The sequence below is a fragment of the Humulus lupulus genome, chromosome 5, assembly GCF_963169125.1.
Source record: "Humulus lupulus chromosome 5, drHumLupu1.1, whole genome shotgun sequence".
Lineage (NCBI taxonomy): Eukaryota > Viridiplantae > Streptophyta > Magnoliopsida > Rosales > Cannabaceae > Humulus > Humulus lupulus.
Genome location: NC_084797.1, coordinates 6,195,876 through 6,220,473, shown reverse-complemented (window position 1 = coordinate 6,220,473; position 24,598 = coordinate 6,195,876). Strand labels below are relative to the sequence as shown.

The following is a 24,598-nucleotide window of genomic DNA, read 5'->3' as shown; positions in this document are numbered from 1 at the left end:
CAACCAGTAGAAGAATTGTTGTATCATCTTCTCAGATTTAAGGTGGAGATTCTGCCAACTTTGTTGCCTGAAACTCTACAAATTTCAAACCCAACACCTCTTAGTAAGTTTTCTGGTCATTTTTTTCACTGTTTATTCCTTTTTTTAGTCATTTTGACCGTAATGCTATTCCTGTGACCATATAACTGTTAGGGTCGTGACCCCCGTGTAAGGTGGTTCTAGGTGGGATAGTGTAGGTTTGTATTGTAGATTTTCTAGGAGATAATTCCTATTAGTCTAGTTTTCTCTGATCAATTCGGACGTCCCAAGATTAATTTGGGAGAGTTAGAAAAAATTCTGATTTTTAGTTCCCGACTAAAGATCTTGGGATCTTTATTGATCCCAGATCTGGGTCCGGAGGGGACTTCTCCAAGCAGTTTTAGGAGAACTCCCGTACTTTAACCAATTTTCTTCGGTTTTGGTGTTAACTGCTTGGTTTTTATTTTCTTTGTCTCTTCCAAGTCCCTGATCATGAGTCGTGGTGTCACTCTTCATCTGGAAGATTTCGTTCAATCGGGCCCCATAATCCTGGAAGGGCACAAACTTCCCACGGGCAATACATGGGAAATGGATGGGGAGAAGAACGAGTTCCAGAACTATCGAATGTTGGACGCTCTGGAGAAACATCTGGGAGTGGAGTCGACTCCTAAACTCTTCTACAACCGACTGGCCCGGAAGGAGGAGAGGGCCCATACCAGCGTGGGTGAGTTCAGGGCTTGGAGTATAGGCCACGTCAGTGCGGGAGCTACCATCCCGCTCCATAATTACATTGCGAGGTTTCTTAAGTTCGTGGGGATCACACCATTCCAAATTATGCTCCAAGCGTACAAGTTTCTCGCGGGAATACGCATATTCTACGCATCGAAGGATAAATGAATGAAAGAAAATAGATAAATGAATAAAAATGAGAAGAAGAAGAAAGAAAGAAAAATAATGGAAAAATTGAAAGGAAAAAAAAAGATAATGGAAAAAATTGGTTGAAAAAAAAGAAAAAAGAAAAAATAGAAGAATTGTACTAACTGTGAGTAGCAGTTGCACTGGAAGAGGATTGTAGAGGTGAAAGAGACATTTAAAGGCATAATTGATGAGTCTCAATTTGTTTCTGCTGATTATCGTATCAGTCATGCTTACTGAGCTCTTCTCCCTGCTAAAAGTAAAGTGTTTTGGCAAGCTGAAGTATGGAGAATGCTTTCTATTCCGAGACATCGAATTTTTCTGTGGTTGGTTGTGTTGGGTAGGCTTCAGACCAGGGATAGATTGTTCAAATTTCAAGTTTGTGAGACAGTGTGTTTATTGTGTGGAAATGCAGAGGAATATCATCAACACTTATTCTTTGAGTGTTATTTTAGTAGTTGTTGTCTTAAGGAGATTAAAAGGTGGCTGAACTGGTATGCTAATACAAACTCATTACTGATGTTACTGAGATGGATCTCTAGAGCTAAGATGAAGCAGTTCAGGAAGCTAGTTTTCTCTGCTACTGTTCCTGCTCTAGTTTATCAGATTTGGAGAGTTAGGAATGAGTGTTATAGGATGCACAAGGTAGATTCTATATATACAATTGTAAAAAAGATAAAGCAGGATGTTAAAAGTAGAGTTTTAAGCATTATACCTATGAATACAACTAAAACAGACACATATTAGTTTTATTGTATTTGTGATCAAAATTAGGGAGGTGTTTGAGTTCAAGCCTGATTAAGGTGCTGCTCTTTGTACTCACAGATTTTAGCAATATAATTTACTTACTCACCAAAAAAAAAAAATGGAAGAAAAAATAAGGAAAAAAAAGAAAACTGAAAAAGTAATAAAAAATGAAGGAAAAAATTAAAAATAAAATAAAATTATTTTCAAAATAAAAAAATATATAATTATGATAAAAAAAATATAGCATAATTATATATTTTTTCAAATTTATAAGAAAAAAAATCTCATAAATATGAACATTCAAATCACAAAAAACCATAAAAAATAGAAAAATTATATGTCAATATTAGTATAACTTGAAGTCGTTTTAGACGGCTGTGGTCCTCCAAAGAAGTAAGTGTGGTCCTCCAAAGAAGTAAGTGATGACCAATGGTTTGGAAGCTAATCCGAATTATTATAAATTAAATGTCAATATTTGTATAACTTGAAGTCGTTTTAGACGGCTGTGGTCCTCCAAAGAAGTAAGTGATGACCAATAGTTGGAAGCTAATCCGAATTGTTATAAATTAATACAAGTGATACATGTGCTTAATTGCTTGGAAACATCATACCAAACAATGACAAATTAATTCACATTTTCTCTTTTAATTAATAATAAGTCAAAGGTGGGAGAACCAAAAAAACAAAGCAATAATCTAAAAAAGAGGAAATATTATCTATTGTTTTAGTTGACTGCCATCATTGACTTTATATATGTTTCCCGAGACTTATTAAAAAAATCGTATTTTTTAAACGAAAATGTGTGGTTTTGGTCTGTCACATTGATAAGAAGATTAGGGCACAGTGCCTTAATTATGTAACTATCATATTTGTTTATTTAATTATATATAAACATCTATCATCTATATATGGATTTGGATTCCAAACCGCTCTGTACTGTTGCGGTTTGGGTAATGCCCCTGATTATATATTAAAAAAATAGGGAGGTCTGACTTTGTGGTATAATAATGTGTATTTATATGAAAAATGTGTGTAGAGTAATGACTCACATAAACTTAAAAATTTCAATAGATAACTTGACGTAGCTACTGGTTATTGTTATCAATTTGTATATTTAGAATAAGAAATATATAGCTAAATGAGGGTATTTATGTAATTTTGGGCAGTAGTTGAATTTTTAATGTATTCTTAATGGTCAATTCGGTAATTTATCTAAACTTGGTGCAATGCTTTTTAAACCAAGACAAAGAATGTGAAAGAACAATGCACACTAAAGACACTATGAATCACAATTTTATTGATTATTTTGCACAGTTAATCCAGTATGAGATTCACAGTATTTTTTCGTTTTTATTTTAACCAGATTATGTTTCTTGGGTTTGTGTTATTAATTTTTTAAGTTTGAATTGAGTTCCATTGACATATTACACTTAAAGGATGATGAAGATTCGTCATTAACAAATTAAATTTGTTCATCGAATAGAGATAAGAGTATGTTAGGAATAATAAGCAAGTTTTCATAGTCAATATGTGATCAAGTTTGAATAACTCCACAACTTTATATTGTTCCAGAAACAAAGAGGAATATTCAAGTAATTAAAGGATAATACTAACGAAGTAGTGCATAGTAGTTTTTAACCTAATAGAGTTCCTTGAAGTTTAAAATGTTGTTGCAGCTCTCAACTGACATGTTGAGTAAAGTAACGCACGGTACCATAATGGTTTTCCGTTTGCTGATGTTACAAGCACGTCATAGTCAATTGATGAAATATTAGGTAAAAAGAGAAGTTCGCCTTCAAAAATGTCGCATTTGCTAACTTCTTCTGTCACAACCCGAGCCCTAGGCTGTGGCAGAATTGTAATATCCATAACTTGGGTGGTCAAAGGTCAAACTTTGATCCTCGGTGGAAAATAGTCATTATAAATGATCCTTTAATTTATAATAAATATTACTATAATTATAAGTTAAAACAATGGAATAACTCTTATAATTATATATGAAAACATTACGGATAAAAGTATGATCATTTATCTTAATACATAGAACAATAATATCCCCACAGTTATGTAGTCACCAAACAGTTAAATTTAATAAGTCATAAAACACCAAAATAATACTTAGTATCCACCATTCCTCATTTCTAACTATTACATAGCTAACTTAGATATACAGACCGATAGGTTCCAAATTAAATACATAATGTTCAAAAGATAGGACTATGGCACTAAACATATTAGCTTCAGCGATAATTCACCTTATCCACAATTTGCGTCACTAGGATCCTGGAATGGGAGAGATATAGGGGGTGAGCTTATAAAGCCCAATAGGAAAGCAACTAATAACATAGGACTCAAAAGTTCAATAAAAACCCCTGCATGGTTAGCTTTTTAAAACAAAACATACATCATCATGTATAAACCAAAATAGAGAGAAACCATAAATAATTATAAGAGCATAGCTACCAGTGCACATCACACCGTCCACTAGACCCCTAGTTTCCGTTACCCACCATAGAAAATCCGACATCCTAAACTCCTGATAACCACCACTATGATGACACAAAGACTAGGTCGTGAAACAAAAACATGCACAAATCATTATCACTATGACTCTCATCGGTATAACCAATTGCAGGTAAGCATGAAAAGAAAGAAACATATCCCCTTTATATTTTAGAAAATTGGGCAGCATAACAACTGCATTTGAATAAAACCCAAAAATCATAACCTGCATAATTAAGTGAACAAAAGAATATATTTGGCACTCAGTGCCCTCAGAACAGAACAGAAAACATGCAGATTAAGTTTTCCATTTTTCAAACATTTTATAAATATCAAAATTGGAATATGTTTAATGCAATTCAATACGAGTAAAACAAGTCCAATAGTCAAGTTGAGTCCCTACCTCTTAGGAATTTTCAATCCGAGCCCAAACCGACACTCCCAAGCTTAACGATTATCCTAAAGTGATTTAAATTGGATCTATATATCACAATTTTCCTACGAGCATCAAATGAGCAAATGATTATCATTATTGAATTTCTTATTCAAAATCGTGTCCAACGACATATAATATGACCATATTTAAAATTTCAAGTTCCGAAACCTCACCCAAGCGGTGCACACTAGCAGTTGATAGCGGTACCGGAAACGTCGACGAATATATGCATGGCATATATCAAAACGATCCTCTCGAGTAGTATATCACGGAAGTACAGATCCTTTGCCCAAATGACCTTCGATGCCACGCGGAAAATGCTTCCAAAGGGGCGGAGATACCCAAAATCTCGCCGGAGAAAAATGACGAGTTGATTGTAATGACTTAGTGGGCGACGTTCCTCCCTTCACGCTGGTTCCAACGGTGCCACCCACTCACCGAACGAAGGTCTGCGTTCGCCGGAAAGTGCGGTCAAAGTTTTGACGACGAAACTTTGACAGCTCCGTTCGTGTGTGTCTTAAGTCCGATGGCCCTGAGATTTTGGGGATGGGGTTGTCGTCGGCCACTGGTGCTCCAGCTCCGGCACGTGGCGGCAAAAGGGAACTCCAGAAACGACTTTGTGGTAGCCCGACGTGGGTTGTTGTAGAGAGAAAAAGAAGAGAAAAAAAATAGAAGAAGAGGAAGGAGAAGAAGAAGTGCTCGGGAAGAAAAAGGAAAAAGAAATAAAAAGAAAAGAAAAGAAAAATCTGCTTATTTTTAAAACAAGTGGGTCCCACCACTTAAATAATATATATATATATATATATATATTCTTTTTTTTTTCTGAGTCTTCACATTCTTCCATCCTTAAAGAAATTTTCTCTCGAAATTTATTATTATTCTTTCTTTTTTTCAAAAAACAACCTCAAGCTGAAAATTAAACAAATGAGGATACTTCTCATACATCTCTGACTCTAACTCCCAAGTAGCCTCGTCTTCTCTATGGTTTCGCCATAAGACCTTGACTACTGGAATCTCCCTATTCCTTAGCACTTTTAACTCTCTCGCCAAGATTCTGATAGGTTGCTCTTCATATGTCACGCTCTATTGAAGAGGGATAGTCTCATACTCAATGATGTATGATGGGTCTGGAGTATACTTCCTCAGCGTCGACACATGGAACACATTGTGAACGTGCCCCAACCGCGCTGGTAAGTTCAATCGGTAAGCGACCTCCCCAACCCTCTCGATAACCTCGAAAGGTCCAATATACCTTAGAGCTAGCTTACCCTTCACTCCAAACCTCGTCACACCACGCATGGGAGTAACTTTCAAGAAGACATAGTCACCAACCTCAAACTCAACTTCTCGTCGGTGGAGATCAGCATAACTCTTCTGACGACTTTGAACAACCTTAAGTCTCTCTTGGATGCCTTTGATCTTCTCTGTGGTACTAGCGATAATTTGAGGTCCAATTGTGACATGCTCATCTAGTTCTGCCCAACACAAAGGTGATCTACACGGTCTCCCATATAAGGCCTCATAAGGAGCCATGCCTATACTAGCCTGGTAGTTGTTATTATAAGTGAATTCCACCAATGACAAGTGTTCTCCCCAGCTACCCCCAAAATCCAAAATACAAGAACGAAGCATGTCCTCCAAAGTTTGGATAGTCCTCTCAGATTGTCCGTCTGTCTGAGGGTGGTGAGCGGTCTCAAGTTAAGTTCAGTTCCAAAAGATTTTTGCAATGCTCGCCAAAACCTTGATCTAAATCGAGGATCTCTATCAGAGACAATGCTGGAAGGTAACCCATGTAGTCGAATTATATTATCCACATAAAGTCGAGCCAGTTTAGAAACCTTATAATCCTTCCTAATTGGAATAAAATGAGCAGATTTGGTCAAATGATCAACAATCACCCAGACAGTGTCATGCCTTAATGGCGTAACGGTAATCCTGTCACAAAGTCCATTGTGATCTTGTCCCACTTCCATTCTGGTAGAGGTAAGGGTTGAAGCAACCTCGAAGGTCTCTGGTGCTCAACTTTAACCTGCTGGCAAACCATACACTTAGCTACAAAGTTAGCCACATCTCTCTTCATACCTTCCCACCAGTATTGTCTTTTCAAGTCTTGGTACATCTTTGTACTTCCAGGATGTACAGAAAATCTATACCTATGAGCCTCGATCATAACAGACTCTCTAAGATCAAGAATATTTGCAACAACCAATCTTCCCTTATGGTATAAGAATCCTTCGGCATTGACTGTCCATCCATCTAACTGCTCACCGTTTCAGATTCGATTCCAGATAAGTCTCAATTTCTCATCTTGCCACTGACATTGCTTAACTTGCTGAAGTAGCATTGGTGTAACCACTATGTTTGAAACACAAGCAATATATTTTCCGTCATAGTACTCTAATTCATAATCACCCACAGTGATCGCTCTTTTCCAATCCTCAAGAGCTAAACAAGCCAAAATCCCATGAGGTTTTCTACTTAATGCATCAGCGACCACATTGGCTTTTACAGGATGATATTGCAAAGTGAAATCATAATCTTCCATGTACTCGACTCATCTTCTTTGCCTCAAATTTAAGTTTCTTTGAGTGAAGAGGTACTTTAAACTCTTATGATCATAATATAATTCAAACTTTGCCCCATATAAGTAACATCTCCAAATTTTTAAGGCAAAAATCATTGCTGCAAGTTCCAAGTCATGTGTAGGGTAGTTCTTCTCATGTGGCTTCAATTGGCGTGAAGCATAGGCAACAACCTTGCCATTTGTCATGAGAACTCCTCCTAAACCAATACTAGAAGCATCGGTGAATACCACATAAGGCTCATCACTATTAGGCATAGTGAGAACAGGCGTCGTAGTCAATCTTCGCTTAAGTTCTCTGAAAGCTTCTTCACAACTATCATCCCACACAAACTTTAAATCCTTCCTTGTTAGCTTTGTCAAAGGCATAGAAATACGAGAAAAATTCTCCACAAAGCGACGATAGTAACCTGCTAACCCAAGAAAACTTCGAACCTCAGTAGCGTTCTTTGTTCTTCCCCACTGCAAGATAGAATCTATCTTTACAGGATCCATAGTAATGCCTTCTTGAGATATTACATGCCCTAAGAATTTGACCTCGGTCATCTAGAAGTCACATTTCTCTTTCTTAGCATATAATCGATGGTCCCTCAAAGTTTGCAACACAATAGTTAAATGTTTTGCATGGTCCTCAGGTGTCTTGGAATACACCAAAATATCATCAATAAAAACAACCACAAACTTATCCAAATAGGATCTAAAGATCCTATTCATAAGGTCCATAAATGTTGCAGGTGCATTTGCCAATCCAAATGGCATCACCAAAAACTAAAAGTGTCCATAATGCGCTTTAAAAGCAGTTTTAGGAATATCATCTTCCTTAATCCTTAATTGAGGATAGCCTGACCTCAAATCAATCTTGGAAAAATACTTTGAACCTCCGAGCTGATCAAACAACTCATCTATCCTTGGCAAATGATACTTGTTCTTAATTGTCATCTGATTCAATTTTCGATAATCGACGCACAGTCGCAAGGATCCATCAGCTTTCTTGGCAAACAAAACTGGAGCTCCCCAGGGAGAAGTATTGTTTCTAATGTAACCTTTATCCATTAGCTCATCCAATTGCTTTTTCAATTCAGCTAACTCTGCAGGTGCCATGCGATAAGGTGTAGTAGAAACTAGTTGAGTCCCGGGAATCAAATCAATGCAAAACTTGATCTCTCTATCAGGTGGTAGTCCTTGCAAATCCTCAGGAAACACATCTGGGAAGCCACTAACCACTGATATCCAAGGAAACTTGTCTAGAGGCCTAGACTCATCCTTGATTGCAAACAGACTCCCATAACACTCTAAGTTTCTTTTCCCACCAAAACATGCCTTAAGGATAGGATTATGCCTTACTGCATTCATGTTGGGCCGATATACTATGAAATCTCCACTTGGAGTTAAAAGAGTCACCCTTTTTCGTGAGCAATCTACAATGGCTTGGTACTTAGACAACCAATCCATGCCAAGAATCACATCAAATTTTCCCATAGGTAACACCATCAGGTTTCCTAATAAATTATGCCCTTCAAGCACAATACAAACTGATTTGCAGATGGTTAATACTTCACCATGCCCTCCCATAGGTACACTCAACTGCAGTGTAGGACTAAAAGTTTCCCAACTCAAACCCAACATGCTAGCAAACATTAATGATATAAAAGAATGCGATGCACCAGTATCAAATAATACATGAGCCCAAGAATGTGAGATAAGAACCATACCATCCACAACTCCATGGCATGATCCTCCTTGCGCATCATCACCACCAAGAGCATAGGCTTGGCCAGAGGCTTTTTCCTTTGCTTTCCCTTTTCCATGACCAGGATGGTTTGTGCTTGCACCATAACTTCCTCCTTGATTGAACCCTCTCTGACTTCCAACAGAAATAGGAGTTTGGAAACTCTGCGAGTACCCCTGGTTGAATCTTGAACCTTGGGGCTTGAACTGATGTTGATATTGGGATTGTTGCCCTGGTGTGGGTGTGAAACCATAGGATGAAGTCTGAGACTGGTTACTCGGACGCAGTTTCTCAGATGCCTAGCCAACAGCTCCTCGGAGATGCAGCACCATCTCCCAGCCAATCGGACACGCACCAAATCCGCTCGGACACCTCTTGTTGCACGGCTCCTCGGATGCACACCATCTACTTGGATCAGCACCCAGCCGCTCGGATGCATGTAGCTACTCGGACACATGCAGCCTCACCGCTCGGACATGCCTTTAGCCACTTGGACACGCATAGTTGCTTCGCTATGCGCCTGGCTACTCAGACACCACAGCCTAACCATTCGGATGCATGCCCTTATGTCCTCGGGTTTGCTCAAAATCTTTATGGTTCATGCAATTATACTTTACTTTTCTTTGTTAACTTGAAACTTTCTAAGTTTTTTTAAACTTAAAAAGTTATAAGTTTTTTGTGAATAGTAAAGTCACTCTGATGTATGCCTTATATTTTCGCATGAGTACTTAGTTTTCTAACTTAGAAGTTCTAGACATTTCATAAGTCCATACTAAGTATACTTTCTCACACTCTTATTGCTCTAACATTTTATGAGCATAATGTTTATTGTCACATGTCACACGAATATCTGCTTCTAACTTGAAATTTTAAAAAATTCCAAGTTACTTAAGCTTTGTCAAAAACAAGTTAGCTTAATGGCCTTTTTGGACTTCGAAAATTTACAAGTCAGCCTAAAAACATATATCTTAACTCGTGCTCTTATTTCCTGTGTTAAATTATATACCAGCATACCTCATGTGCCCCCCAATCGATCGAGGGTTGAAAGATTCTAGTCACTTGCTACTTGACCGAATCTGTTCGAGCAGTTAATTGCTTGTGAAACACATAGAATATATTGAAAATATTCGAGCAGTTGAACACTGCTTGAATGTATCGACTAGATGAACACTGTCCGATTTTTACCGACCAGTTGAACACTGTTCGAATAATTAACACACATACACATTTGTAGCAAGAATCGACCACGCTGCGCATAATCTCTTTTATTACTCGTAAATTAAAAAAGGGCAATACGTGTCTAATAACGAGTCTTAAACAACAAAAATTGTTCAAAAATATATGACTGGTCAGCAAATAACCAGCTCATAAACCAAAATTAAAATACAAGTTAAACAACTTGAAATTAAAATACCACTCTGAAAGCGGTATTTAGAAATAATATATTCACAGACGCTCGTCGTTCCAGTGCCTCCTGATCCTAGCACTCCCGCTCAGCATACTTCTCCCTTGCTTCGTTGCTTTCCTCAACCAAGTGTGGACCTCCACATATAGTGTCTAAGGTAAAGTCCACAGGTCCGGGCTGCAAGGGTGGAGATCTTTGTCGTTTGAACCCAGGATTGTTGCTGCCTTCTTCTCCTTAGGGTGTCTCTGCCCGGTACTTCCTCAACTTGCCCGACCAGAGAAGAAATTATATCTCTTCCTTGAGGTGATTGCATTCATTCATGTCGTGACCATAATCTCCATGGAAATGAAAAAACTTATTCATATCTCTCTTCCTTATCTCCTTCCTGATGGGTGGAGGTTTCTTGTAGGGAACCTCTTCATGACTAGCAAGATATATTTCTGCTCGGCTGGCCGAGAGAGTAGTGTAATTAGTGAATGAGGATCATACTTGGTTGGCTTTTCATTTGAACTCAACTTTGCTTTCTTTTCCTCATGGTGGTCAGACCCGTTATTTCCACGTTTCTTGCCACCATCCTTAGGAGGGCCAGTTGATCCGCCTAGATTGTTTATGCCATTCTCCTCTTTTTCGATTGCATCATCCAATTTCATATACTTGTCTGCTCGGTCAAGAAATTGTTGAAGTGTTGAAATTGGGTTTCTATGTATGTTATCCCACAAAGGGCTCCGATAAGTTATCCCAGCGGATATTGCAACCATCTTCCCATCGTCTCCTACAGCAGTTTCTCTATTGGCTTCTCTCATGAATCTCTATATATAATTCTTTAAAGACTCATCTTTTCCTTGTTTGATATCTGCCAAGTGGTTGGCATAAACTGGTGGAGTCCGGGCAGTGTTGAATTGTCTACAAAACTCCTTCCTGAATGCTTCCCAAGAGGTTATGGAGTTCGGCTTAAACTTCCAATACCATTCCTGGGCAGTATTCGACAATGTAGTCGAGAAAACTCTACACCGATAATCGTCACTTACTCCAAGCAATTCCATCTGGTCCTCGAACTTCCCAACATGTCTGATGGGATCTGCCTTTCTTGTATATATTGGCAGAAGCGGTGCTTTATATTTTGCCGGCGGCTGGGCTGCTCTAATCCGGGCACAAAATGGGCTACCACTCCCATGGTCTATCGCATCTATCCTGGAAGGTCGTTTTGATAAACCTTGCACTGCAGCTATTAGCACGTCAAGCTGGGCTTGGATGGATGGTGCAACTGATGAAGTTTCAAGGTCTTGACCGCCTGGTCGGGCATTACCATCTAGTGCACTGTCGTCAAGTATTTCTACTTGACTGGCAGGGCGGTTCAGATTTTTCCCTTCGACCGGGACGGTCCTCCTCTTGTTGGTGATAACGTCCCTCAGATCCTTCCGGGAAGCATGCCCTCCTGCCCGATCGAACACCGTACTTTTCGATTTTTCAGAGGGCTTACTACATGGGATTTGTGCTCTCCCACTACGCTGCTGGCCGGGGTGCAGTGGAGGCTTTTCGGTACGCCCCGGGTAGTCTTTTCCTCCTTGTTGGTCGTTGCCCTCCTTTTCCTTTGACTGGTCGGTGTGATTACCATCAGCCTCATCACGACCATGCCCATCTTTGAATTATGAAGTCCTCTTATCTCAAGGAGTCTTGGTATGATCCTGCCTGGGTGGAGTCTTTTTACTACTCGATCGGTGACTCCCTGATCTAGAAGTCTCTGATCGGTGGCTTCTGGAAGGGGTTCTAGAGTGCTCCCTTTGCGTCGAGGCAGTTCTGGATCGGTCCCCATCATCTTCCCAACCAGGGGGGTTACTCCTGCTTCTATCCGGTCCCCGAGAATTGGCTCTGTCAGTGATCCTCCGACCAGCATTATTATTTCTTACTCCCTGGGTGGCTGCTTGTGCTACGGCTTGAGCATTGGCTTAGGCCAATTGGGTAGCCGCTTCTAGAGAAAGTGCTTCTTCACGATGTCTCTGGTTGACCTCCTCTTGTTGCTGTCTGAGCTATTCGCTTCTGCCCTCCATATCGCGCCTTTGCTGCTCTAACACAGCTCTCTGCCTTGCCATCTCTTCAGCAAAAGACTCCTGCCGAGCATTGAATTGCATCATCTCCTCTTGGAAAGCGCCTATTGCTTCCTAGAGTTGTTCAACTTCTGGAGTGGTCTCCTCGAGAAACACCCTGGGCTCAGTCTCTGGGTTCTGCGGTCCAAGCTCTTATGATCTAGCAGGCTCCTTTGACGTGCCTGACTTTTTGGATGCCACATTGATATTCTTGGGCGCCATTTCGATATGATAGTCGTGTGTTTCTTCTCTTCAGGCTCTCAATGAAAGCACCAAAATGTTGACCGCATTTTTGGCCAACGACATGTAGACGTCAAAACGACAAAAAACCTTCAAGAGAAATAAACGACACAGACAATTTTTATAGTGGTTCAGCCCCAATGTGTTGGTAATAGCCTAGTCCACTTAGAGTTATGATTATAGATCTACACTCAATATCAGATGAACCTGAGTCAACTGAGTTTCTTTAGTGCAGATGAAATGAATACAATATTTCTCTCCAGTACAAATATTCTCTCAGAAAATTCGAATCGAATCCTCTTTATGATGCCATGAGCCTTATACTTATAGGCTCACGATCGTACAAATGAAGTCCCCCATAATCGGGATATTTTGTTATTCTCACTATATTTAATTAATAACAATATTCAAAATACAACAATACACTACTTTTGTGGGAGAATCTGAGAGATTCCCGCGTAGGCACGACTAATTCTTGGTGAAATTGTTACTGGGATCTTTTGCGTAGCATGTTCTATTTAGTCGACCCACATCACACTCAGGAGGAGAACTAAAGGACCAAAATTCCTCACTGGATAGCCAAACCTTCAGTGGTCGGCCAAGACAAGTGACTGGGCGGACAAGCACATGTCTGGTCGGCCAAGGACATGACTGGTCGGTCATGCACATGACTGGTCGGCCAAGGGCATTGACTGGTCGGTCATGCACATGACTGGTCGTCCAAGGGCATTGACTGGGCGGACAAGCACATGACTGGTCGGCCAAGGTCATGACTGGTCGGTCATGACACTTGACTGGTCAGTCAAAAATCTTCACTGGTCTACCGGGTCACTCCTAAGCCAGATTACCCAGCCATTCCTTGCCATTTGCCACTTCTATTGCCACGTCATCGAACTCCAATTTTTGGGGATAACACTTACGTTCATAACCTTGAGCCTGAAAGCTCAAGAACACCATAAAGCTTAAACAGAATTCAACTAAACAAAATAGAGTTTAAAGCTTACCTCAACCGTGGATTAATCCTCCTAGCTGCAGCTAACCTAATCCTAGTCTCAAGAACATCAACCACACCAAGCTCAAGCTTCCCATCCTTGAATTTCACTAGCTTTGCCCCAAAGCCAAGCCAACACTAGAGAGAGAGAGCCGAGAACAAGAGAGAAAGAGAGCTAATTGCATTTGGTTTTACTCTGTTTTTGGTTTCCTTCGGCTAAAGGAAAAAGTTACTAAGTCACTAACTTTGGTACAAAATGACCTAAATGTCCCTAGGGCCAAATCTCTCTCTCAAAGCCCCTCAAGGGCAATTTTGTCATTTGCCACATATCCCGTTAATCATAATTAATTCCTTATAATTCTCATTACTTCCAATCCTCAAATAGTTACCAAATAATTTTTCATTATGCAAATACAATCGTATAATAATATAACTCATATAATCATGCATAATACATAATACATAATAATACAATAAATCAGTTATTGTCTTCTTGACCCTCAAATCAAGGCACTAAGTCATATCAGAAAATTTGAATCGTTACGTAATCTCTCAAAACTAAATAAATAATTGGGGAACTATCCACTAATATTTGGCAAAATAATTTTTCTTTCAAGATATATTATCAATCGTACCGTTGATTTTGTATATCATATTCTTACTTTATGATCGATTTTTTTTATATATATAATAATGTAATATAATATTTTTATATTAGTTTTAAAATATTATTTCACATATTATTCCATCACATTATTAATACTATTATTGTGTTAGCCGCCATTTTGTTTTGCTTTCTTTTTCTTTTTTTGTGATTTTTCTTCGGAATTTAAAAAAGATAAAATGCATAGAAGTTTCATCATAGTTGACTCGACGGTTGACTTTTATAAGCATACACATAGAAAGGTCCAATCCTTCACCTTCTCAAATTGCAATTTTGTTCTTTGTTAATAGCCCTGGTTTTTTAACAGAGACATTTATCAAACAATGGATTAATATTCTACGTACCTTTGGCTCTACTTGTCTTCTGAAGTCGTATATGGAGGGCAGCTGCTGATCCACGCACTAGCAGACTCACCTTGCTCTTCGGCACCCCTGAACAGAAGTTTTAGTATATATATAATGGTGTTTTCATCCTTCTTTTTTCTAATATTTATACATAAATACACATGTATTTATATTATTTCAACAATTATTAAGCAGATTAATTGCAGTTTTCATATATATTGAGTTATGAACAATCTTGAAGGCAAGGGTTTCCCCGCATTGCGGTAAGTAATTTTTTCTTCTAAATATTTATATACATACATACATGGTTGTTTGTATTATGTCATAAATAAAGATCATCTTTCCATACTAAGAGTTTTGACTTCATAGGAATGACTTTTGACTTTTTAAGTAGGGAAGAACGTAAAATCTGAAGAATTTTCAGGTTGAAAAGTAAAAAAGGAAGGGAAAAAAAATTTAATTATATATTTAGTTTTTTTTCTTTTCTTTTTCTTTCTCTGTCCCCGACGCTCTTCTCCTTCTCTTCTTCTTCTTTTTCTTCTTCTCTCGGCAAACCATGGCAAGGCACTAGACCCAACCACCACCGGCCACATTTTTGACGCGTGGAAGCTCATCGATTTTGCCTTGCTCCGGCGACCTCAACTGCCAAGCAGCACTGCCCAACTCGCCGTCAATCGTTCGGAATTGCCGGTCAAAGTTTTGGTCCGTCAACTTTGACTGTGTTTTTCGGCCAACTCCGACCACCTCTTGACGAGTGGTTGATACCCTTGGAACCAGCGTGGAGAGAGGAACAAAACCCACTAATTCATTCCGATCAACTCACTATTTTTCTCCGGCAAAATTTTGGGTATCTCTGCCCTTTGGAAGCGTTTTCTGGTGACACCGAATGTCATTTTGGCGAAGGAGCTGTAGGAGAGGATCATTTTCATATATACCATGTTTATGGAACATCTTACTTGAGATTCATCAATTCTTTCCTCATATTGAAGATATGGGGCCATTTCTTTGATGAAATCTGACCCTAGGGTCATTCCAAATCTATTCAGCTGACTCATCTACAAAATACTTGCAGAAATTTCTTTAGAAACAGAGTTAAGGATCCAAGAAATAACAATATTACTGCTACGAATCCAAGCATTGTACAAAATTGAGTGTGAAGGGGAGGGTTTAGAAATCAAACCATCAAGGAATCCCAGTTTGTTCTTTACTGAGATTGAAAGTGTCATAGCCCTGCTCCAAGAGGCATAGTTGTCTTGGCCAGTTAAAGGCTAAGAGACTAAAATGTTACCTGGGTTGTTAGCATGATGAAGGAAATAGGGGTCAGACGGGTCTTCAATCTGTGTTCTTGAATGTAAAGACTGAGAATTGTTATTGTTCTGAGATTTCAGATTGTTAGAGACGACTAGAACTTGAGAGTCAGCTGGTGGTGATGAATCATTGTCACTGTCTTCTGAGATCTTGAACCAGTAGACATGGCACTCGGACAGAATAGTAGAAGAAAAACAAATGTAAAGTAAAGAATATGAAAAAAAATAAGAACAGAATACAAAATAGGCAACAATATAGGCATTGAGTTCCCGGTGTGGTGTTGGCCTCACCCTTTGGGAACATCTATTGCTAAAGTATACAATCACAAAAAAATTTATATATAAAAATACAAAATAGGAATGATAGCTAGGGAAAGGTCCAGCGTAACTACTGTGCCTCTATAAAGTTTTGGCCATTAATTAGAATATCAATGGTGTTTCTTGCACCACATCAATGTATACATTAAACATTAGTTTGAGAAAGAAAGAAAAATTAATGACACGTGCTCAGCTTAAATAATATCATTTGGATAAAGATCAATGACTCAGCCACTTCTACAATTTTTTTTTTGACAAATACAAAATAAAAAACCAATTAAATATATAATTTTTTTCCCTTTTATTTATAATGACTTTTCTCAAAGGATATTTCTTATCAATATGTGTTAATATTATCCTTTTTATTTCTTTTAGTTGTACTTTTTAGAATACCATTTTAAATTATTTTTTTGTTTTCTTTTTACAATGTAGCTTACATACAAATTTACAATATAGTTTATATAATAAAATAGATTTAGGAATTATTTTTCTTAATTTTATTAGAAAGAAGTTATACTTCGTGATTAGAATATACGTACCTTTTTTCCCTCAAAATTTTATTTCTCAACTTCCATTGTTACTAATATATATTATTAAATAACCAATAGACAGTATACTCTAAGTTTATATTTGTTATTTTGATTTTATACATATATATAAGATTAAAAAACTTTGTATTTACGATTATGTTACTCAATATTTTTGTAATTTTTTATATGTATAAAATTATAAAATAACAAATATAAACTTAGAGTATACTGTCTATTGGTTATTTAATAATATATATTAGTAATAATAATGGAAGTTGAGAAATAAAATTTTGAGGAAAAAAGAGGTATATATTCTAATCTCAAAGTATAACTTCTTTCTATTAAAATTAAGAAAATAATTCCTAATTCTATTTTATTATATAATCTATATTGTAAATGTGTATGTAAGCTACATTGTAAAAAGAAAACAAAAAATAATTTAAAATGGTGTTCTAAAATGTACAACTAAAACAAATAGAAAGGATAATATTAACAGATTGATAAGAAATACTTGGTTGCTAAATTTCAAGAACACGTTTGTGGTCATCACAACACCACAAAGTATTATTCGTACAATCTTTTATCAATGAGTATTGATATTTTGACACTACATGATGACGTGTTCTGTTATATTGCACCAATATAGCTTCATGTCACATTTTTATAGTTTGAATATAGATTTGTAATTATTCTATTTGGACCATCACAAATGTTTGGCTTTTTCATAAATATCTCAACTACAATTAATAATTGAGGCACATAGTTTTTTCTTTTTTAATAATAATTATAAAAAAGGATAGGATTGTATCATTATTTAATTGTTATCGTTGATTTTTTCTTAGTCTCTGTAGTACTATATAAACACACACATCATAAAGAGAAGTACATATATAATATACAAAATGGAAGAAGTACGAAAAATAGCCTTAGCTTATTATGCCAATTTTTCAAATTACCAATTTGAATGGAGATGAGAAAGTAACCCTAAGTGAGTAGGATTAGGGTTACAACTTTAACCAATTACCAATGGGAAATTTGATAAATCATGCTTACATTAGCTTAATAATTAAAATTTGAACCAAAGTTAACCACCATATAATACAAATGCTCTTCTTTCATTTAATACCAAAAATACCCCTCTCATAACAAAATCCCATACCTTTCTCTCTAAAATCTTGCAAGAAAGATACACATGGGTAAGTGATTTTCTTTGATTCTTGTTGTTGTTGGTTGTTTTTATGATTTAGAATGCTGTTTAGATGTTGGATCTGTAGTTTGTTGGTATTTTTTGCTGTTTTTTGGGTGAAAATCGTGGTCTGTGAAAATCTGCGTTTTTTTGGGTTCCTTGAGTTTTTTTTCTAAATGCCCGATAGTGTCCGATAGAGGCCCGATGCAGGAACGATAGTTGTTGAGTTTCAAGGTTAGGGGTGAGGTCCGATGGCCACCCGATGCTTGCCCGATATGTATGGTTACCCGATGGTAATTAAGGTTCGATGGCTACCCGATGGTTGCTCGATTATTATTTTCTATCTACGAACCCTTTTTAAGTACGATAATGGATCGATAGTAGTCCGATGCATGCCCGATAGTTGTTATTAAGTTAATGCGGACCTATTAGTACGAGTGTACACGATGGTACCCGATAAAAGCCCGATGCTTGCCCGATAGTACGATGGTACACGATAGTGATAAAAAAAAACTTAAATAAAAATCGTACCTTTCGGCTTTTCCCCTGCCCATTTCTCGTTCCCTCCCAAAACTCTTCACTCCCAGAAAACCATCGAGCAACATAACTACTCACACCCAACGCTTCTCTCTCCCTCACCCACCATCACCCGACGCTTCTCTCTCCCTCACCCGACTGTCGGAAAAACCCCCACCGGAGACGAAGAAAAACCAAGCCCCAACCCCCACTGGAGACGAAGAAAAACCAAGCCCCAACCCCCACCGGAGACGAAGAAAAACCAAGCCCCAACCCCCACCGGAGAAGAAAAACCGACACCCCATTACGCAAAAAAGTCTAGGGTATGTGTTTTTTTTAATTTCTTTTCCATTGGAAAATGTTATAGTATGTATTGTTGAATTTGACTGTGTGAAATCTGATAAACCGTAAAATTTTGAAAAAAATTTCTGGGTTTTTTAGAGGTATGATAGGGTACGATAGTGGGTCGATAGGGGTACGATAGTATTTGTGTTTCTCATAACTTCAGGTTGAAGATGAGTGTACGATAGGGGTACGATAGTGGTTCGACGGTGGTACGATAGGTTTGTGTTTTCTGATAACTTGAGGTTGAAGATGGAGGTACGATAGGGTACGATGTGTGCCCGATAGTGGGAACAAATGGTTGTGTTGTTATATTCCGATGGTATACGATATGAGGTACGATTGTGCACGATAATGTTATAGTTCCAGTTTTTCATTGGTGTCCGATATGGTGCGATAGTGTCCGATAGTTGCTCGATAGTATATTGCAGAATATAAAATTTGATGTTTTTTTTTGTTATTCTATTTAATTGGGTATTTATTTGTTTTATGCAGAACTTAAGACCTCCACAACTGATAGTTCCAGTAGAGGAACATTTTACGGGACGTATCACTTGGCGCGGCAGTTGGTACTTTCCAAAGATTAAAGCAAAATTTATACAGTGTGGTTTATTGGATAGGGTGAAGGAATCCCCTTTCAAATAGTTCTTCATGGCGGAACCATTAAATTTTTCTGGTGCCTTAGTCCATCAGCTGTTGTTGCACAAATTCAGAGGGGAGAAGACTGATGAAGTCCAGTTTTATATTGGGAAAAAAAGATGTAGATTTAGCCAATTGGAGTTCGCTTTAGTTACTGGTTTAAATTTTGAGGCCGGACCGTCTGAAGCTGAGATTAAAGCGAAGACCACTTCGGATCGGTTGATTCTTGAGTACTTCAATGGTCATTCCCCAGTGAGCATAGGGCAACTGCGCAGAACTTTTGAGAGTTGTCAAATAGTTGATGATGTGTACAAGATGGGTTTGTGCTTATTAGTTGAGGGTGTTTTGAAAGGTCGTGAGGAGAAGTTGATGGTTTGGACTGACATGCTGAAGATGGTAGACGACGTTGACTTCTTTTTCCAGTACCCGTGGGGGAAGATATCATACCAGAAGTTGTTACAAACTTGTCAAAAAGACTTTGTTGAAATGAAGAAGCATTTACAGAAGAAGATTGAGAAAGGAAAGACTCAGAAGGAGGCCAAGTACTCTATTTATGGGTATGCTGCAGCATTGCAGTATTGGGCTTTTGAGTCCATCATTGAGTTGGGTCAGGATTATGCTGTGAGATTGGGCCAAGGCATTCCAAGAATGATCAACTGACAGAGCAAGGAGAAAGTAGAGATACACAAAGAGCAACTTATTAAGTTGTTTGCCAAAAAGGTGAGCTTTTACTTTACTTTTGAATGTTCTATATTTTTTTCTAGAAATGCAATTTTATGGGTACTGCACGATAGGAATACGATAGGGTACGATTTGAGTACGATTATGGGGCTATTTTGTGGTTTTTTGTCAACTGTTTGAAAACTGGCTAAGGGGTACGATTTGGTACGATGATGGTCCGATTGGGGTACGATATGTATTCTTTATTAATGTAGTTATAGAGGTACGATATTGGTACGATGTTGTACGATGATGGTACGATTTTTAGCAAGTAATTCTCACTTACGGGTACGATATTGTTATGTTATGGGTACGATATGGGTACGATAATTGCATGATATGGGTACGATATGAGACGATTGGGGTACGATGGGGGGTACGATAGTGTACCATTTTTCACCGATGACAATTACTTATTTTTTATATTGTTTTACTTTCCAATCTAAATATGCATTGTTTTTTGTGGCAGTTGACAGTATACCCCTACCTGTGTGCCCGACCTGCTGAAGAACAGTATGTGAGGACCCTTACAGACAATGAAGCCCCATTGTATGTGGACATGGGGTTAGAGGAACTAGAGGTGGGTCCCGATGGACAGCCTACACAGGAAGCCTTACAGAGCCAGGCTGAAAAGCTTGCTGAAAAGTTAGCTGAGCAAGCAGAAGCAGCAAATATTTTTAAGGAGGTTCCACCAGCTCAACCTGAGGCACCTGAGGTTCCCCCATCAACACCTCATGCCAGCACCTCCTCCCAAGCTGAGCAACCAGGCTACTCTATGATTTTGGCCAGGTTGGAAAAGGTTGAAGGGCAACAAAGTGCCCTTATTAAAGGTCAGTCCGAGATCTTGGATCAATTGCAGAAGCTGATGACAATGATGGAAGATCTTAGTAGGCCAGTTCCAGATCCACACCCTCAGTCCACTGAAGAAGGCCCTCAGTCTCCTGTAGATGAAGACATTCTCCCTAACGATTACAGACCTGATGATGTAGATGATCACATTTTTCGCACACCAGAGGATATGCAAATTACTGTAATCAGAGATACTGAAGATTCTGAAGTACAATTCTTAAACATAGCTCCACCAGCACCGGAGAAGAGGAGAGAAAGAAAGAGGCCTAGGTGGTTCGATGGGTACACTGCAATGAGGAAAAGGAATAAGAAATCGAAGACAGCAGTGAATGTGGATCCATTGAGGGTTGTTGATGGTAAATTACTTATGACCTTTCACAAGTGGTTGCTTGGCACCATTGGGAATAAATATCCGAGGGAATGCTTCTCAGGGACACACGATGCTGCTTGGTTCCTGAAACTGCATACTCCGAGGACATGGCTTTCTGACTCTGTAAGTTTTCTATAACTTCATAATTAAATAATGTTGAAAATTTATTTAAATGTTTCTATATGTAGTGGTACGATATAGGTACGATTTGTGTACGATGGTAGTACGATAATTATAAGTGTCAAATTATAAACTGTGTATATGTCAATGGTACGATGGTGGTATGACATTAGCACGATAGTGGTACGATATAATTTGTTAAGTAGTTACTATTACCATCGTAATTTTAGAATTTGTAGTGGGACGATATAGGTACGATGGTAGTACGATAATGTACGACGATGGTACGATTCAGGGACGCTAGTGGGTACGATGGTGTATAATACTAGTTTTTGCCATAAAGGTACGATGATGGTACGACATTAGCACGATATGGGTACGATAGAAGGTTTTATTGTTACTATATTCATGTACGATTGGGGTACGATAATGGTACGATTGGGGTACGATAGTTACTATATTCATGTCTGATAGTTTTTTGTTTATTTATTTTGGTACGATAATGTGGTTACTGACTTAATTTTCCTTTAATGTAGCATTTAGATGCAGCATTATATCTCATGAGGAGGCGTATAGAATTTTATCCTAACGTGTACCCTCAGAAATGTGTTGTTATGCCTACAATTTTTCCCGAATCATTGAAGGGTCGGTGGGACGCTTTTCCAGGTTCTGACTACTCTAGATTTAGTTGGGATGACAGTATATTGGACCTGGTTAGGGGTGATGCAGTCCAGTTCTTACCGAGTTGGCAGAACAAGGAGTTCATTTATTTTGCCCTCTTCTTGAAAGACCAAATGCATTGGGTAGCTGTAGAGGCAGACCTGAATGGGTGGATGCTCAACATCTTTGACTCCAGTATTGGATCAATTTCCGAAAACGATTTGATAAGCTTGATGGTTGACTGGTGTACCATTTTCCCGTCGGTCTTGCAACAGTCCGGTTTATTTGAGAACCATGACGTTATACTCGCGCCTCAGTTGACAGCATCAGAGAGTCAGGTCAGACCCTTCGATTGGAAACTCATTCCACGTGAATTCGTACCGCAAACAAAATCCAGGTGAACTTTATTAAATATCACATATTAATTATTATTTCTTAATTACAAAACTTTATTAAATTATTGTTTATTTTCTAATGCAGTGGCGATTGCGGATGTTACGTAATTGAGCATATTGAACATAAGCTTCTACAACTACCATTTGATAATGTAACTGACAATAATATGAAACTTTTTAGGCAAAGGTGGTGTGTAGACTTATTCTACCAAAACTTATGTTGAACGGTCTTAATTTTTTTGAATTGTATAATTTTTTTTATTGCTCTTTTTGTAATTACTACATTTTAATGTGCTTAATCTTTGCATCGTACTATCGTCGATCATTATCGTACTCTATCGTACCCTCACATGCCTCACAAATTTCACGAACTGTACTGAAACCATACCATCGTACCATTATCGGACCAATATCGTACATTATCGTACCCTAATGTCGTACATTAACTATCGTACTACATCGAGCAACGTCGTACCATATTGTAAGATACATTTAAATAATCATACAACAAACAATATCGTGCATTTTCGTACCGGCATCGTGCACTATCGAACCAACACTGGATTATTACATATTTAAGATTTTCATAATGGAGAAAAAAACAGAAAAAAACCTGCAAAATCCAGCACATAACAAATATTACTAGTTCAAGCAGAAATAAAACATAATAGGTCAACTAGAATACAAACAAAACAAGTTAACCTCGGTACTTGCAAGACGCTTTGTTGTGCCCTTTACCACCACACTTGCTACAACATCGTTGTATCACAACCTTGTCTCCATTAGAAGGATATCGATTTTTCCTAATTCGTCTGACCTTTTGCTTCTTCGGTCGGCCTACAGGTTTCTTCTCAATCGGTACTCCAACTTGGATGCTCTTAATGTCTTCAGGCAATTCCCAATCATCCTCATCACCAACTGGCATAATTGTCCCCTCATATGTGCTCTTCCAACTCTCTCTTGTGTAATATTGAGAGCACAATGCGTACATGCTAATATTTCATTCTTGAGCAGCAGCACATGCATGTGGACAAGGAATCTTCATGATTTGGAATAGGCCGCAACTGCATTGTCGTGCCTCCAAATCAACTATACCACCGCTCTGAACTGTTCCTCCGGGGTGGACATTAAATGTATAAGGTCCAGCTCTGTCGACGCTTAAGAACCGAGATTTCTCAAATTGACATGACAAGTCCCCCTCCATAACTGGTGATAGAGTCGTGCTACACTTTTCAGCGTTTTCCTTTCGAGTAGCAAACCATGTTTGAATAGTAAACCTGATGAATTCAACAAAAGCAGTGATCGGGAAGGCTCTTGCGTCCTTAGTTTTGCTGTTGAAACTTTCAGCCCAATTACTTGTCATTACATTGTAACGGTCCCCTGGAAAGTACGCACGAACCCATCTTTCAAATCCAATGCCCTCAAGATATAGTGCAACTCGAACATCCATTGCTTTTATCTTCTCAAATTTTCTTTCAAAATCTGTCTTCTTATACGAGTATGCACAACTGTAAATATGATCCGTGAAGCAATCAGTCTTGAACTTGCTAGTCACGTTCATAATAATGTGGTGGTAGCATGCGCCATGGGGTGCATCAGGGAAGACAAGTTCCAAAGCATGAACAATGCTTTGATGCCTATCCGATACGAATGCTAAGTTCTCAACATCACCAATTGCTTGTTTCAACTTCCTCATGAAATAGGTCCAAGAGTCGTGGTTCTCACTGTCAACTATTGTGAAAGCAATCGGAAATATGTGGCTGTCTGAATCCAATGCCACGGCACACAACATTTGGCCACCATACCTAGTTTTCAAGAAGGACCCATCAATACATATAACAGGTCGACAAAACTTGAATCCCCGCCTACAAGCACCCAGAGAAAAAAAGCAATACTTGAAGCGACCCTCGTCTACCTTGAAATCAGTAATGGAATCGGGATTGTTCAACTGCAGCATGTGCAAGTACCCAGGTAACTTCGAATATGAAGC

At 38.4% G+C, this 24,598-nt stretch overlaps 1 protein-coding gene across 2 annotated transcripts; it reads left to right on the top strand.

Moving 5' to 3' along the window:
• The first annotated feature begins 18,992 nt into the window (after positions 1–18,992).
• Positions 18,993–22,923, top strand: LOC133834299 (uncharacterized). 2 transcript variants are annotated; one of them, XM_062263868.1, is made up of 4 exons: positions 18,993–20,214; positions 20,684–21,556; positions 22,090–22,610; positions 22,694–22,923. In XM_062263868.1, the coding sequence occupies exons 2-4, from the start codon at positions 20,774–20,776 to the stop codon at positions 22,830–22,832; spliced, it is 1,443 nt and encodes a 480-aa protein (XP_062119852.1). In that variant the 5' UTR covers positions 18,993–20,214; positions 20,684–20,773; the 3' UTR covers positions 22,833–22,923. The 2 variants fall into 2 exon arrangements, with proteins under 2 accessions (XP_062119852.1, XP_062119851.1); XM_062263867.1 differs by lacking the exon at positions 18,993–20,214 and having other exon boundaries at positions 20,600–21,556.
• The last annotated feature ends 1,675 nt before the right edge of the window (positions 22,924–24,598 follow it).